This window comes from Heloderma suspectum, chromosome 7 (genome assembly GCF_057233095.1).
Source record: "Heloderma suspectum isolate Gila_16-S chromosome 7, 16-S_ref, whole genome shotgun sequence".
Taxonomy (NCBI): Eukaryota; Metazoa; Chordata; class Lepidosauria; order Squamata; family Helodermatidae; genus Heloderma; species Heloderma suspectum.
Window position 1 is genome coordinate 121,419,474 of NC_139464.1, and position 16,805 is coordinate 121,436,278.

General features: G+C 45.1%; 1 protein-coding gene across 4 annotated transcripts in view; it reads left to right on the plus strand.

The window, feature by feature from the left end:
* The window catches only part of FBLN1 (fibulin 1), a 103,887-nt gene that overhangs the window by 21,401 nt on the left and 65,681 nt on the right, over nucleotides 1–16,805 (plus strand). For all 4 annotated transcript variants that reach the window (XM_084811310.1, XM_084811312.1, XM_084811311.1 and 1 more), the window contains 2 exons: nucleotides 9,370–9,502; nucleotides 15,060–15,258. In XM_084811310.1, the coding sequence (XP_084667436.1) occupies nucleotides 9,370–9,502; nucleotides 15,060–15,258 (332 nt within the window). The remainder of the gene's footprint in view (nucleotides 1–9,369; nucleotides 9,503–15,059; nucleotides 15,259–16,805) is intronic.

Below are 16,805 nucleotides of genomic sequence, written 5' to 3' on the forward strand. Positions count from 1 at the left end.
TTAAAATCTGTCTCCTACATAAAGTGGTTGGCAGATAAAACACAGAAGTTGCCTGAAGAACAATAACAAAGATGAAACAAAGATGGAGGGGCGGGGAAAGGGGTAATTGTGTTTCTCGACCGGTTTTGAAGCCTTACGTATGTGTGAAAAAAAGGGATAACACTGTTATTGTAGCGAAACTACCCAAATTGTCCTGGTAAGGGAATTAGATTGCACTCCTATACCTGGGAGTAAGGCCCACTGAACTTAATGGGACTCACTTCTGAGTAGCCATGCCTAGGATTGCACCATTAGTCTTGCAGTTCTTAAGCGTTCCCACATGTAGATATTATTGATGTTTGCGTACATTTATATAATATATAAGGAACAATTGCAGAACAGGGTGTGGAGGGGAGCGAGAGACCAGATTTTGTCAGGCCTGGAGCCTCGCGTTGTGGCAGGCTGTGCTAGGGCCTGACCCTGGAAAGACAGATGAGGGTCAAATGGGCCAGAGGCAGATGATGTGATCATGGAGAGGCTGGATGTCAGGTACAGGCAAACATGGACAAGAGCCGGAGGCAGAGATGTAGTCATAACCCTGGCAGATGGCTGGCAACTGGATTGGTCAGATGAGAACCAAAGGGCCATAGAATCATAGAATAGTAGGGTTGGAAGGGGCCTATAAGACCATCGAGTCCAACCCCCTGCTCAGTGCAGGAATCCAAGTCAAAACATCCCCGATAGATGGGTGTCCAGCTTCATTTTGAATGCCTCCAGCATGGGAGAGCCCACCACCTCCCTAGGGAATTGGTTCCATTGTCGTATTGCTCTAACAGTCAGGAGGTTTTTCCTGATGTTCAGCCAGAATCTGGCTTCCTGTAACTCGAGCCCATTATTCCGCATCCTGCACTCTGGGATGATCAAAAAGAGATCCTGGCCTTCCTGTCTGTGACAATCTTTCAAGTACTTGAAGAGCGCTATCCTATCTCCCCTCAGTCTTCTCTTCTCAAGGCTAAACATGCCCAGTTCTTTCAGTCTCTCCTCACAGGGCTTTGTTTCCAGTCCCCTGATCATCCTTGTTGCCCTCCTCCATACCCTCTCCAGCTTGTCTGCATCCTTCTTAAAGTGTGGCGCCCAGAACTGGACACAGTACTCCAGAGTACTCCACAGTACTCCAGAGGCCTAACCAGTGCTGAGGAGAGGGGAACTAGATCAGAGATAAAGTCAGAGACAAGCCATAGATCAAGAACTAAGGCACAGGGTGATCTGTGCTGTTACTCTGTCAGACAAATTGCTCAGACTGAAAACACTACTTGGAGAAGCTATGTTCATCCAGCTAGGCTCCTTGGCCCCTCAAATCACATCGTCATGGTTGGCCTGAAGAGCTGGAGTTCCCGCTCTCACCGCCACATGGGCGGCACTGCAGCCTGACAGGGATTGGATGGGATGAGCCTCAGCCTGAGAACTGTCCCAGTGCTGCAGAGTGTCAGGTGCTTGAACTCTGTTGCCTGGGTTCCTGGTTCGAATCCCCTGGAGCCTTAAAGACTTGGAGGAAGTTCTTCCTTGTGGACCTCTGTGAGAACGTGGTATATCTGTATCTCCTCAACTCCAAATCACAGTGTCCTTCCTCTCTTTCTCTCCATATCTTTTTCTTTCTTTCTGTTCATGTGTTTGCCTCTAGCTTGCCTGACCGGACTAGCAACAAAGGAAGGGGGTTCCCTCCAAATATAGAGATCAATAGCAACTCGATTTCTCACTCTCCTGCGACCTTAAATATTTTAGAGGGGTTGATTTTTTTGCGCAAGCCCTGAGTCTAGGCCTCAAATCAGATCCTGGCTTCTGCCAACCATATGTGACAAACTGATAACTCTAATATTTACTAACCCATAACCTGGACATCCAGGGGTATGGCTTTTATATATGGAGAAAGCTAAGCTCCTTTTCCAGAACATCCTTTAAATTAATTAAAAACCAGGTCCGTGTGTTTGCCAAGCAGTCCAGTGCATGGATGAGGCTAGCCTTCAGACTAGGCAAAGAACAAAATCAACTCTAGTTTCCAGTTCAGTATATTCAGTAAAGAACCAAGTAGAGAGAAGAAATAGTTGGTCGCTTTTTAAAATTAATTCTATGCCTGGCTGGCTAGGGAACGCTGGGAATTGTACGGCATAGAATTACACCCTTAATTTTAAATGCCTTAAATGAACTTAAAATTACAGATAATTACAGCGTATCAGGATCCTAAAAATAACTAACCAAAGCAGCTTACGGGGGAAGGCGGATGAGATCTTGTCTTGCCTGTTTGACAGCAAAGAGACAAAACAGAAATCTCAAAGAACAAATGTATTTCAGTGGGGCTGGGCAGCTCCCAGAGAGGGAAACTCAAACTGACCGAGCAATAGCCTGGGAGGACCTGCCAACGGATCCTCCAGTTGATTCGTGCAGTACCTATGTAACATAAAGCTGAGTTATGGGGAAGGCTAAGGGAGAGAGTCAGCCTGGAATGTGCAGATATGCAGATTGGTATCTGTAGTTGCGTATGCAAGTTCTTTGTTCAGGGACATTTCCAGAAAAGAGGGAAGGGAGAAAGGTTGGGTTCCTTAGAACCTAATTCACCAGAATTTGCGCTAAGCTGAAGGGGATTACCCGTTGATCATCTTCCACATTTACATGTGGACTTGGGAGGTAACAAATACATATATTATTAATAGTATTTGTACGGTACATTTCAAGCATTCAAAACACTCCGTTTACACATCCTTATAAGGTAGGCTGGTATTATTATTGCCACATTGCAGACGTTCCTGGTTTGGAGTGTGTGCGTGTGGCTAGGGCGGAAGGAGAGAAGGAAGGAAACTGGAATAGCGTTTGCCTAACATTATCTAGCAAATTATTGTCAGGGATGAGATTTGACTCAGGGACTTCCCACTCATTACCCTACACTTGCTTCTTATTACTCGCGGCTTTGTTGAAATCACCTCTCCTTATTATCACCTCCCTTCTAGTTATTTTCAGGCTGAGTTAAATGACTGAAAAATTCACAGGAGGAGCGATCGGCTACATTTCCACTGAGTGATAAAGCAGAATGCTAGAGAATCTTGGCTTATTGTGAATCAGCTGCATGCTGGTGAATGCAGCCGTTCCATGCTGCTTTGCTCGCCCCCGCTAGTATGGCCACTAAACAGAATGTCCAGACCTAAGATCCTGCCTTGCCAGTGCCGGGCAAGACAGGACTTGGCTGGGATACACAATTTTTTTTTTTTCTGGCCTTCCAAAAGGCAGGAAGACTTTTTAAAGAAAATAATCAGCTAGCATTTGGGGAGGGGCAAGAGCTCAGTAGTGGAGCCTGTGCTTGGTCCCCGGTTCGATCCCCGACTTCTACAGAGTGCTCTGTAGCACTCTGCTACACTCTGCTCTGCTCTCTCTGCTCAGAGCACTCTGCTCTGTAGCACTCAGCAGAAGGCTGTTTCCTGTACTTCTATGAGTTGATGCTGATTTTGGTCCAGAGCAGCTTTCCTCAGTCTGGCATCCTGCAGGCAGTTTGGACTACAGCTCCCCTAATCCATTGGCATTGCTGGCTAAGGATGATAGGAGCTGTAGTCCAATACATCTGGAGGGCACCAGGTTCAGCATGGCTGGTCTGGAGGCCTTATTTAGTTTAATTTAAAAGGTGGTTTGCTTAGATCATTTTTGAGCATCGAAAAACTGGTATGTACCTTAAATAAACAAATAAGGATGACTTTTGGGAACTGACGAGGAGGTTCTCTTTGGCAGGGTTTTACAGCCTTAACATCAGACCAATACTGAGGGGCAGAAATCAAGCAAATCTTGTTGCTGTGGCTCTAGGCTTTGTGTTTAGGCTCTTGCCACACATTTATTTTGGTACGCTATGCAGGGAAGTGTGCCCACTCCTCCACTCCATGAATAACTGGGCCTGAGTTATTACTATTGCTATTCCTTTAATGTCATATTATGGCCTGAATCTCACTCAGGTGATATACCTGTGTGTGGGCTGTACCGTTTCAGAATACAGATGAAGTCCACAGGGTTGAATGCTTCTTTATATAAAATAAAATAAAATACCTGTGCCTAAAACAACTGGAATTTTGGGGAGAAGGCTAAACTAGAACGCTGATATGCTAGTTGTCTATGTTCGGGGACTGTGTGTGTGTAACATTCAGTTGTGAGAGCCCCCACCTGCTGTCTGAAGTGGTATAGCACAGTCAGAAGTATACTACATAGCAAAGAACTAGGTTGAAATCGCTTATACTTTCCCTGTAAACATTGTATCCAAATAGTGACAAGCGGATTTGCTTAAATAAGTTTCTTGAATGCATTTCCCTTTTTGTTGTATTTCCTTTTTTGTGTTTGGTCTCTCAGTATTAAATACCCTTAGCATAAATTCCTTATTTAGTCATAATGTTGTCTTGAGAAAACTCCCAAATTTCTGCATGAACAGCACAGGTAACAGCTGCAGAGTATATTAATTTCCTGAAGGAGAAGATGGAAATGAGAGTGGAAGGGATTGGATTTCACTGGTTAAATCTAGATGGGCACTAATCTAGGAAGGAATTCTTATTACGATCCAGCTTGCAGTTTTAATAGTTTTAATGGAAATAAATGAAAGGAAAATAAGAACTCTCCAAATGCTGTTAGGAAATTCATGCTGGTTTTAAGTATGCACCCACTGGGAGGGATAATAGAAAAGATCTATTAGTTATGGAGTTACATATTTCTGAAGAGAGTTCTGGAGTTACATATTGATTTAATGAACAGGAATGCAGGCTTTTGCTTCTCTTTCTAAATCTAAAAAAGTGGTGAAATAAAAGCACAAAACTCTGTTTCTTTAGAGATCTCTGGATCTGTTAATTGATCTCAAGGCTCTGTCTGTCAGTTGGGAAAATTAATCCAGTGAATTCAAGGAGATATTTTGAGAGTGTTGGGAAAGACACACACCCTATGCAGCCATATTGCTTAACTATGGCTTGTTTTGCTTGACGTGGTTAAGCGTTATGTCTGAATATCTAAACTATAGTTAAGCTTTAGCTGCAAACCAGGATCTGGAAATGGTTTAGTGCAGATAAAAGGTTTCCTAATAAGGTGCACCCCTCAGGCTCCTGTACTCTGCTAACCTGCTCTCTATTTAAATCCCTCCTCCCTTCCCTTCTCAGCACTAACTATAGTTAATATGATCATACAATCATAGAACATTTCCTAGGTGCAGAACTTGGCATGTATCCCTATTAAATTTCATTCTGTTGTTTTCTGCCAGTGCTCCAGCCTATCAAGATCACTTTGAATTTTGTTTCTGTCTTCCAAGGTATTAGCTATCCTGCCCAATTTTGTGTCATCTGAAAATCTGATAAGCATTCCCTGCACCTCCTCCTCCAAGTCATTAATAAAAATGTTGAAGAGCACTGGGCCCAGGACTGAGCCCTGCGGTACCCCACTCGTTACCTCTCCCCAGCTTGAGAAGGTCCCATTGATAAGCACTCTTTGAGTCCGATTCTTAGCCAACTGTGGAGCCACCGGATCGTTGTTTCATCTAGCCACTTCGAGCTAGTTTGCTCATCAGGATATCATGGGGCACTTTGTCGAAAGCTTTGCTGAAGTCGAGGTATATTATGTCCACAGCATTCCCACAGTCCACAAGGGAGCTTACCTGATCAAAAAATGAGATCAGATTCATCTGGCAGGATTTGTTCTTGACAAATCCATGTTGGCTTTGATTAATCACTGCATTGTTTTCAAGGTGCTTACAGACTGATCACTTTATCATCTGCTCCAGAATTTTCCCAAGGATTGATGTCAGACTGACTGGTCCATAGTTCCCAGGTTCCTCCTTTTTGCCCTTTTTGAAGATAGGGACAACGTTAGCCCTCCTCCAGTCATCTGGCACTTCCCCCGTCCTCCATGATTTCTCAAAGATAATAGACAATGGTTCTGAGAGCTCTTCTGCCAGTTCCTTTATTACTCTAGGATGCAGTTCATCTGGCCCTGGAGATTTGAACTCATTCAAAGTAATTAGGTGTTCCTTGACCATATGCCTATCCATCTCAAGCTGCAATCCTGCCCCTTCAGCCTGTACTTCGCCTTGGCTTGGGGGGGGGGGGTCATAGACCCTCTTTTGGGAGAAGACTGAGCCAAAGTAGGAATTGAGCACTTCTTTTTCTTTGTCATCTGTTATCATTTTGCCATCCTTATTTAATAGATGAACCACCATTTCTTTCCTCTTTTACTATGCACGTAGCTGAAGAAAGCCTTTTTGTTGCTTTCAGCATCCCTCACTAACCTCAGCTCACTCTCAGCTTTAGCCTTCCTGATGCCATCCCACCACTTCTGTGCTACCTGCCTGTAGTTTTCCTTTGTAGCTTGACCTTCCTTCCACTTCCTATATGTGTCCTTCTTTGTTTTCAGGTAATCTCTAAGCCTTTTGTGAAGCCACACTGGTTTCTTCTGTTGTCTTCCACCTTTTTTTCTTGTTGGAATTGTTTGGATTTCCTTTTTAAAAAATTCCCACCCATCCTGGACTCCTTTTCTCATTAGAGTCACTTGCAATGGAACCCTACTTATCACTGTTCAGAGTCTATTAAAATTGGCTTTCCTAAAATCCTGGGTATGTGTTTGGCTACACTCGGCTTTCGCTTCTTTTAGAACCAAGAACTCAAATATAACACGGTCGCTTTCTCCTCGAGTTCCTGTAACTGCTACTTTATCCACTAAGTCATCTCTGTTGGTTAGGATCAAGTCAACGATAGCTGATCCTCTAGTTCCTTACTCCAGTTTCCGTAGGGGGAAATTATCAGCAACACAAGTCAGGAATTTCTTGGAGGGGCCATGATTTGCAGAATTTGTCTCCCAACAAATATGGGGAAATTGAAGTCCCCATTACCACTACATCTTGGGGCTACCAAGCTCATCCTCCTGTATTTCTGTGCAGAGGTATGCATTTTTAACATATAGTGCAACCCCACCTCCCTTTCTGTTCTTTCTGTACTTTCTGAACAAGTTATATCCTTCAACTGCTGTATCCCAGTCATGGGAGTCATCCCACCAAGTTTCAGTTACACCTATCAAGTCATAATTTCCCTCCTGTATTAAGAGTTCAAGTTCGTTCTGTTTGTTTCCCATATGCCGGGCATTAGTATATAGACATCGAAGACCATGTGCTTTATAGTCTGGCTTTCTTCCTACATGTTTGTGAAGACTATTATTGGGTGCTATTAGAGCTGTTCTCTCCATTATGGGCCATGAGCCTTGGTCCATTGTTACCCCCAAATTTACATTCCCCCCCCATAGGATTCAGTTTAAAGCCCTCCTGATGAAGTTCTTCATGCTATGGCCAAACACATTCTTCCCAGCCCTACCGAGGTGCAACCCATCCCTTGCCAGCAGTCCATCTTCCAGGAAGTATAGCCCGTGGTCCCAGAATCCAAATCTCTCACATTGGCACCACCTTCGTAGCCAGTCATTCACCTGGAGTATTTTTCTTTCCCTTTCTGTCCCTCTTATAACTACTGGAAAGATGGATGAGAAAATATTTACATAGCCTATTGTGTGAAAAAGCAGGGATGCAAATGGCGTCCACTATGCCATTTGCGGCCATAAAGGTCTTAGTTTAAACTAAATTTAGCTTAAACTAAGACCTTTATGGCCGCAAATGGCGTAGTGGATGCCATTTGCGTCCACATGTCAGGGTGGAAACTGAGCCCATAGAGCCCCAGAGCAGTTCTGATTCTGAGGAGGAACAGCAATCCGTGGGAGAGGAGCTCGCTCATCTCTCACAAGCACAGCGGCTGGCAGAGATTCCTCCTGCCAGCATTCCTGGGATAGATCGTGACCCTGGCAGTGAGAGAGCACTGGAGAGGGGCTTGCTGGACGCCCGGCACAGACGCAGGGAGCGACGACAGATGGAGGGCGTGGAAAGGAGGCGCTGTGCTTGTTTGGTGCGCAAACAACGGTCGCATCCCAAGGACCCAAGGGAAAGAGGGAGGATCTCTCCCTAGCCCATAAGTTCAGAGTCCTCCTGTGATTCCCCTTCAAACAGGGACCAACTGCCTTACCTGGAGCTTAGGCTACTCTGCTATCTTTCCCCAGTGCTGTTCCTTGCTTAGTCGCTAGTGATTAGTATCTGAAAGAGTCATAAAGTAATAAAGGAATAAAGCCTTGGAAAGAATCCTCGTCGTCTGTGTCCTGAGTTGGCTATTGGAGGGGACTGCAAGAGGCAGCTAGGGCGCTCCTGACACTGCAGTCAGTCTGCCCAGCCAGCGATATGGTAATGGAGGCCGTATTGCTGGTGCTCTGGAGCCAGCCGATAGGGAGGATCCGGCCGGCGAGGATTCCAGGAGGCGGAGGTAAGTCTTCCGATCCTCCATGGACTCTGGGGGGCCGGATTCTTTTGAATCCGGCCTCACAGGGGTCCGTGGAGGATTTCTCCCCCATCCCTACAAACTGTCACCCTTTTCCAAGGAGTATCTTCTACTTCATTTTTCCACACCTCAGCATTTTCCTCTTCTGCCTCAACTTGCTGTTGCTCTTCTAGCTTCGGTTCTTCACTTTGCTGCTGCAGTTCCACTGTTCCTTCCAAGAACTCTTCGTGTTCTCTTATTCCCTGGAGGGTCGACACTCGCCGCTCCAGTCCTCTTTCTTTTTCTTCCAGCAGCGTGATCAACTTGCACTTGTTGCACGTGTAGGCCATGTTGATCTCAGGCAAGAAAACAAACATGGCACACACCTTGCAGGTCACCACCACTGGAGAATCTTTTCCTTCCATAGGCTCTATTCCGTTTATGTGGGAATAGTGATACCTGCACTGAGTTGAACATTAAACATAGTTGGCTTTTAACCAGAGTTTGAAACCATGGGTAGAATCCAGCTGTGCTGCCATGCTAGTGCGGATGACGTTGCATTAGCGTAAGCCATCGCTCGCATGACGTAGCTAGTGCTTGGGGAAAAAAATGACAATTTGCAGCCCAAATTGCCACATTTTGGCAGCATACGCCACTTTTTCCAATTGTCCTAGCAAGCACTAGTTACCTTGTGCGAGCATTGGTTTGCATTAGTGCCATGTCATTGGTGTTCTCGCTGGGGCACAGTTGGATACTATTCTATGGCTAGAAGCAGGTTTTAAATTCCAGTTTAAAGCTAACAATGCTTGTTGTTCAGTTCAGTGCAGATATAACACTGTGACGCTCACTGGGAGCCAAGTCGGCTGGACAAGGTGCTGCTAGGGCCAGGTTACACCATCACGTCATATAGGTTTTAGACATCCAGTGGACCAGATAATTAACTAGGATTTTGGCTTGGGGCAAATTGCTATACAAAGACAATACTGCTGCCGTGGTCTGCTTGACCTCAGATTCTTTCTTCCCCATTCTCTGTACTGATGTTTAGCATCGCCCAGGAGCAGTGCTGTCTCAATCAACTGGAGGAGCTGCACTGTACAACTGGAATAGCGATTGCCAGCAAGCAAGAAGACTGTGACTTGCACAAGAGTAATTTTACCTGTGAAGACAAGGTCGTTAAGGTGAGACTTCAGCGGTGCTGTTTGTATTATTTGATCTAAAACCTTCCCATCTTGAATTGTCACTCAGAATTCTGCCTCTTGGCCACTCTACTGTACTCTATCTTCCTCCAGTCTGGCTTGGGGTGAATCCTAGAGAATCCTAGAATTGTTGGGTTGGAAGGGGCCTGCAAGACCATTGAGGGATGCAGGAAGCCTGATTCCCAGGCGGTCTCCCATCCAAGTACTAACCAGGGCTGACCCTGCTCAGCTTCAGAGATCAGACGAGATCAGGCACATCCAGCCCTTTGTGTGGTTTTCAGACTGTGTTCCTAGAACTCCGGGCTTCCTGGGAAGCTTATCATGGCTTCCACAAGGAGAAGATAGATAACGGGAGAGGTAAAAAGGTAAAGGTAAAGGTGTCCCCAACCAGTCGTGTCCGACTCTAGGGTGCGGTGCTCATCTCCATTTCTCAGCCGAACAGCCAGCGCTGTCTGAAGACGCTTCCGTGGTGATGTGGCCGGCATGACTGAACACCCAGGTGCACGGAACGCTGTTACCTTTCCCGCCGAGGCGGTACCTATTTATCTGCTTGCAGTTTCTTGCTTTCGAACTGCTAGGTTGGCAGGAGCTGGGACTGAAGACGGGAGCTCACTCCGCCACACAGCACTCGGGTCTCGAACTGCTGTCCTGTTGACCTTCCGGTCTGCAATTCAGCATCTTAACCACTAAGCCACCGCACCATTTATTATTATTATTATTATCATCATCATCATCATCTTCGATAGTCCTTTACAATGCATAGCATCAGAGAGGTGTTTGGTGTTTGTTTGTTTATTTATTTATTTACTTTATTTACAACATTTATATACAATTCCACATCTAAACAGCGTTCCACAGGGTGTGGCAACATGTAGGCCTGGCCAGTATACCACATGAAATCAATGTGTGCCCTAAAACATTTTGTAAATTCTTGTATTTTCTGCAACGCTTCGATGTCATTCTGTCAGAATGGTGTACGTCAGCCAAACAGAGCCCTCTAGCGGTCAGGCCTTCACACATGGTTAGTGCGATGTTTGCTGCTGAAGCTGTTGATATTTGATCATTGGTCATGTTCCTTGAGATGTCTGACTTGGCCACAGTAACACATGCCTTAGTTACATCCCGTTTGGATTACTGTAACACGCTCTACGTAGGGCTGCCTCTGAAGAGTGTTCGGACACTTCAGCTGGTTCAAAGAGCTGCTGCTAGTCTGCTGACTGGGGCTGGCTACAGGGAGCATACCACTCCCCTGCTAAAACTGCTCCACTGGCTCCCAGTCTGTTTCTGGGCACAATTCAAAGTGCTGGCTATGACCTATAAAGCCACATACGGCATGGGTCCAGGTTATCTGAAAGACCGTATTCTCCCCTATGAGCCTAGTCGTGCCCTGAGATCTTCAGGGGAGGCCCTTCTCGCCGTCCTGCCACTAGTCCAGGCACATCTGGTGGGAACGTGGGAGAGGGCCTTCTCGGTGGCTGCCCCAAGGCTCTGGAACTCCCTTCCCAGGGAGGCGAGAGTGGCACCCTCCTTGATATGCTTTCGTTGGCATGTAAAAAACGTTTTTGTTCCAGCAGGCCTTTGGGGATAATTAGTCTGGACCTTTGAAATATAACGGATGGATACTATTTTTCTTGTTGTCTTTTAATGTTTTGATATTTTTACCATTTTAATATTGATGATTTAATTATATTTTTAACTTTTGTCTACTTGTATTTATATTTCTATTTATAGGTTTTGATTGTACAAGTTTTAAAGTTGTGAAGCCACCTTGAGTCCCAGTATTGGGGAAAAGGCGGGATGTAAATAAATATGATGATGATAATGACGATGATTCCAGCTGTTGAGCTTATTGAGTCTCATACTATTTTTTTAAATGCTCAGACTAGATGTTATGGCAGTTGTCTGGCTGCCACCAAAAATGGCAGCCCTAAATCTCCTCTATGCCAGAAATGGTTGCAGGGCATCATCTGAAATTGCATGATACCCCAACCTAGTTGAAGCAAAGAAGGTTTGGGTCTGGTCAGAGCCTGGATGGGAGACTGTGTATGCCATCTTGAATTCCATCATAGAACAAAGGCAGGACATAAATGTAAGACACACATTTTATAATACCTGGGATCTTCAGTACATCATGTGACATTACTATACTGCGAGTTTTCCCTGTACCAAGAAGCAGTAGCCTGTGGAGTTGAGCGGGTATGAGAACGTTCTCATTCAATTACATTTCCGCATACTTTTGAGCATTTCTAGGAGAGGAGAAAGAGACATGAGACTGCCTAGTTCTTGCCTAAATTCCATTTCCTGAAATGATGAGAGTTTCAGGGAATGCCTTCCAGTTACTTTTTCAAACATAGAGATTTATGGGCTGTGCACAAAAAATTATTGTGTATAGCATATTATAATGGCCCATTTACATGTAGGTTTGGAGACATTCAACATCATGCCAAAAATATACATGTATAAATTTTGCTTGAGTTCACAAAAAGTGCTGTGCACACACACACACACACGCACACAGAGAGAGAGAGAGCGAGAGAGAGAGAGCGAGAGAGAGCACTTGGGTATTGGGAAATCCCTGGTCCAAATTTCACCAGCTGTTTGCTCTCTGTAGATTGTCTATTAATTTATTATTATTTCTAGAGCATCTACAGTATCCACACACTGTAAATAAATCAAAATAAAAACATACACATCCCATCCTCAGGCTTAATTTCTAAGGGGCAGGCAGACTTTAGACTTGTGGGATCTACTTTGTTTCTCACTTGAATCCTGAAGTCCAGAGTGAGGCACAAAACGGTGACTCGGATCGCACACCTAGAATTGCCAGACAGGGTTCCTCTGAGCACCTGCTTTGCCCAGGTGCTTATTTTCAGGACCAGAAAGGGCGCCTGCACACAAATCTCTTTGCACCCAAATCAGCTCCGAAGCTTTCTTGTTTTCAGCAACCTATTTTAGGAGGAATAAACTAGGCTTTGGGGGGCTGCTGTTATTGGCAGTCACAAACACTTGCTGATCTGCTTCAAATCACCTGGAGATCTCCCAGTCCACTTTCCGTCTGCCCCCTGATCTAAAAGAGGAGATGCACAAGTGAAGGGAGAGAGAGGGAATAGAGAAGGGAGATCACTTTGGCCATCAGGAACAGAGGTGGGTCATCGTTAACAGGCACCTAATGGGGTCCAGGCCAATCTTGGAAGCAACGTCGGAGGGCAGCGCCAATGTAATAGATCAAGCAAGGCATCCTGAAGTGGAGCAAGGTGATGGTCTAGATTGGATGATGCTCCTCCCACCATGCAGTCTAGATGGTCTAGATTGGATGATGCTGTAGTGGTCTAGATTGGATGATGCACATGGTCTAGATTGGATGATGCTCCTCCCACCACGCAGTCTAGATGGTCTAGATTGGATGATGCTCTAGTGGTCTAGATTGGATGATGCTCCTCCCACCACGCAGTCTCTTGTGTGGAAGGGAGTGTGCTCACAACTGCTGCCCCCCAACACCCACTGTGCTGGCCCTTGCCCCCATCGGCCCCCGCCATCTACTTGGGGGACGGCATGTCTGAATAAAGGCTACATGCATAGGCCACAATTGTGTGGTATAGTATCTGGTTGTTGTTTTTCCTGGAGAATTGACTGCAGTTTTGGCCTATGTACGTTGTGCTTGGCATGCGTGGGCCATATTCAGACACGCTTTCCTCCATGGGTGGTCTGAGCTTGCGGAGAGAGGGCCACTGCACTGGGCAGGTGGGAATGTGGGCGTGTCTGTGTCCCCATTCATGTGACTGCGTTGGGTGAGTGGGGAAGTACCATTCAATGCCATCCAATATTTATTTGAGAATCCCAACATGTTTTTTGCACGTATTTCCGTTGTTGTGCCTAGCAAGTCTTCCCCTCGTGCTGTCCTTGCTGGGGTGCTGCAAGTACCCAACAGCCCCATATCCCAAGAGTGAGGCCGCATTGTCCTTCTCTCTACTACTGATGTACAGGGCAACTGATCTGTACATCAGCAAGTTCTACGGGGAAGCAAGTTCTGTGCAGCTAGTTATTCTCTAGGCTAAGGCCTGGGGTAGTCTGGTTTTCGCCTTGCTGGTGTCCTTCCTGGGAGAGCAAGGGTTGCAAATTCCCAGTGGTCCTTGGTTCTCAGGCCAGTGACGGGCCACATTTTCCTTCTCCCTTGCCCCTTCAGCCACAGGACAATTCCAGGTGTCCTTAGCCAAGCCAATATTTTCCCAGCCACAGTGTCTGTCCCCCTGCAATGTAGGGCTAATATTGGCTGAAGTTTTGCTAATAAAGTATTTAAATAAGTAAACGTTTCATATTTCTTTGCATTGCAAAATGCTGGTTCATGTCAGTGCCCACACAATGTGAAGTCATGTATTCCCCCCCCCCGCTTATTATTAATATTTTATTGAATATAAAGAGGAGAGCAACAAAGACTTCAAAGGTACGATCTGAGTCAAGAAAAGATAATTGTTTGGATATCTGGTTTGTCAGGCCCTCCTCCCTTGATTTCTGTGTCCATTCAGCATTCTCCAATGAATTTTAATTAGTTTTGAAATAAGAAGAATTTTATCATAATGAGACAATATTAATCTCGTAGAAGGGAAGAAAAAGAGAGGGCGTGGGAAAGGGCCTTTTGCGCATGGATGAGATTCCAGTAAAAGATTAATATTCAATTAGAAAGCAATTATAGAAAAGGCAGCCAAATTGCATTTAATTTCTCTGGCATATCCTTCCTGAAATACAGGATGCATTATTTAATGGGTGTCTAAAAGGTCTCCAATCCAATTTTTAATTATACATGCAGAACTGTAAAATAATAGGCTTTGCTACAAGTGACACTCTGGCAATCCATTGTATGGCAGTTTGGGGAGTCTCACATTGAAGGGATGTATTCCTGCATAAGGTGATTAAATTGAAGAACAGGACTAATTTAATTTTGTCAGTGACATCTTTCCAAAAGGATTCAAGTATCACGGGGAGCACGAGGAGGGGAGGGGAGGGGAGGGGAGGGGAGGGGAGGGGAGCCAACCTACTAATGGGCCTTGAAGAATTTTCTGTTCTGAGCTGCTTTTAATTGACATTTCAGTGCTCCATGTTTAACCACTGATATTTTGACTCTATTTTTTTTCATTTTAACATTTAAAATTTAAATTTATTTTTTAATTTTAATTTTTCATTTTTAAAATTTAATTTTTCATTTTAAACTTTAAATTACATTTTGATTTTTTGATTTTCATTTTCATTTTTTAATACTGTTTATACTGTTGGTATTGTCTCAACGGCTGCTCTGATATGTTTAGATTGTGGCTTTATAGTTAGCCATTACGTTATAATCAATTCTGTCTTTTTTCAATGTGTTGTGAATTGCTTTGGGAGAGTTCGCCCGGAAAGGCAGTATATAAATGCTGAAATAAATATTTAATGAAGAAAGAACCTCATGTCTTTACTGGGCCACTGTGTTGCAGGAGGGAAATTGAATTTGGCTGATAGCTGTGTTATCGAAAAGCTCATTGGTAACGTGTCAGTTGTGTCTTGGCAGAAATGCTGCTACTGCTGCTTTATGGGGAAGGTGGCCCAGAAGCAAGGAAACAGCTGTGAGCAGAGTCTGTTGATGGCCTACCAGTGTGGATTGGTCTTCAGAGCTTGCTGTGTTGAAGAGAGAGAAAATGCCAATGCCTTAATTGTGGACGGTCCTAACAAAGAATTGGACAAGCCGCACCAAGAAACACCTTTCCCCGGTAAAGGAGCACAACCCCATTTTTTCTGATGAGCAGAGGGAGAATTGTTGCAGAGTACTGATGAGACACCTCAACATTTACATGAAGGTCTCACAGGATATAGGGTTTTGCACTGTCCAGGACTGCCCTTAGCTTTAAAAAAAAAATATCCCTAACGGAGAAAGGCTACAGTCTTAATTCATACATTACCTGGCTCCCAAGGAGAACAGTGCTGCTGTGGGAAGGAGCCGCACCGCTGGCCTCCCCAATGTAGTTCCTCCATCTAGATGTTATTGGAGTGGCATGGGGAGAAGTCACAAAGGGAAGTCCTCACTTCCCATACAGCTCTGTCAGCATAGTCTTGTCTAAGATTTGTCTTGTCTAAAACTTCCGGACTGTTAGAGCAATATGACAATGGAACCAATTCCCGAGGGAGGCTGTGGGCTCTCCTGCACTGGAGGCATTCAAGACATGGCTGGACAGCCATCTGTCGGGAATGCTCTGACTTGGATTCCTGCACTGAGCAGGGGGCTGGACTCTATGGTCTTATAGGCCTCTTCCAACCCTACTATTCTGTGATTCTATGATTCTGTGACGACGATGGTATCCTAGAGCTGTGGTTTTCAAATGTTCTACCTTCAGGGAACACTGTGCCTACTAAGGAACCCCTGAGCATCTGTCACATATCCCCTGCACATTGCATAGACTACAAGGGCAAAGCCTAGTGTGTACACTCAGTTCACTGAAGGTTGTGGCCAGGCCTCTTATGCCTCACTATTGCCTCCCTCCCTGCTGCTGCACATACTAGAGAGAGATTGGGATTGGGTGGCCAACTGTCTTTCATGACTGATCCTTTTACTGAACACCAGAGTTCCCCAGAACAATATATAGAAAATGTAGGACCATGTGGACCAATATACATAGCATCGTAGGAATTTATGAGCTGCCATTTCTGTGGCTGCTCCCATGTTGCTAAGGTTGCATATAAAACCTGTGAACACATACATGCAGGGAGTTCGTGTGTGTGTGTGCCTGTGTATGTGTGTGTGCGCGTGCATATGTGTATTGAAAATAGTATCATCCATCTGCAGTCTGAAGACTTGTAGTCCAATCTATCACCTCCAGTCTCTATGACTTCATTCTGAGGCATGTGTAGTTTAGGCCTAAATCTGACTATTTGGGATGTAATCCATAAGCAAGCTCCACGAGGGAGGGATCTTCATGACAATGGAATGAGAAGTGCGTTGGAGTATTACCTGGATTTCCATTGAATCGGCTTTGCTTCGTCAGGGACACACGAAGCATGATAAGCTGAGTGTACTGTACGTTTAAAATATAGTTTTCAGGGGTCACACAGTGCTTGAAATGAACATAGTTCCGGGTAGGGTGGGGGGACTAGAACTGATCATCATCAGACTGGCAGGGGCTGCTCAACCAATGAGAGAGGTTTATGTGCCCCCCTCCCCTGTCCAGGCTTCCCCCTGCTACTGTGTTGTTATGAAGGGAGAGCAACTATTTCACAATTCTGAAGGGTCCCTCCTCTACTACATTATTTCCCCCCGCCCTTT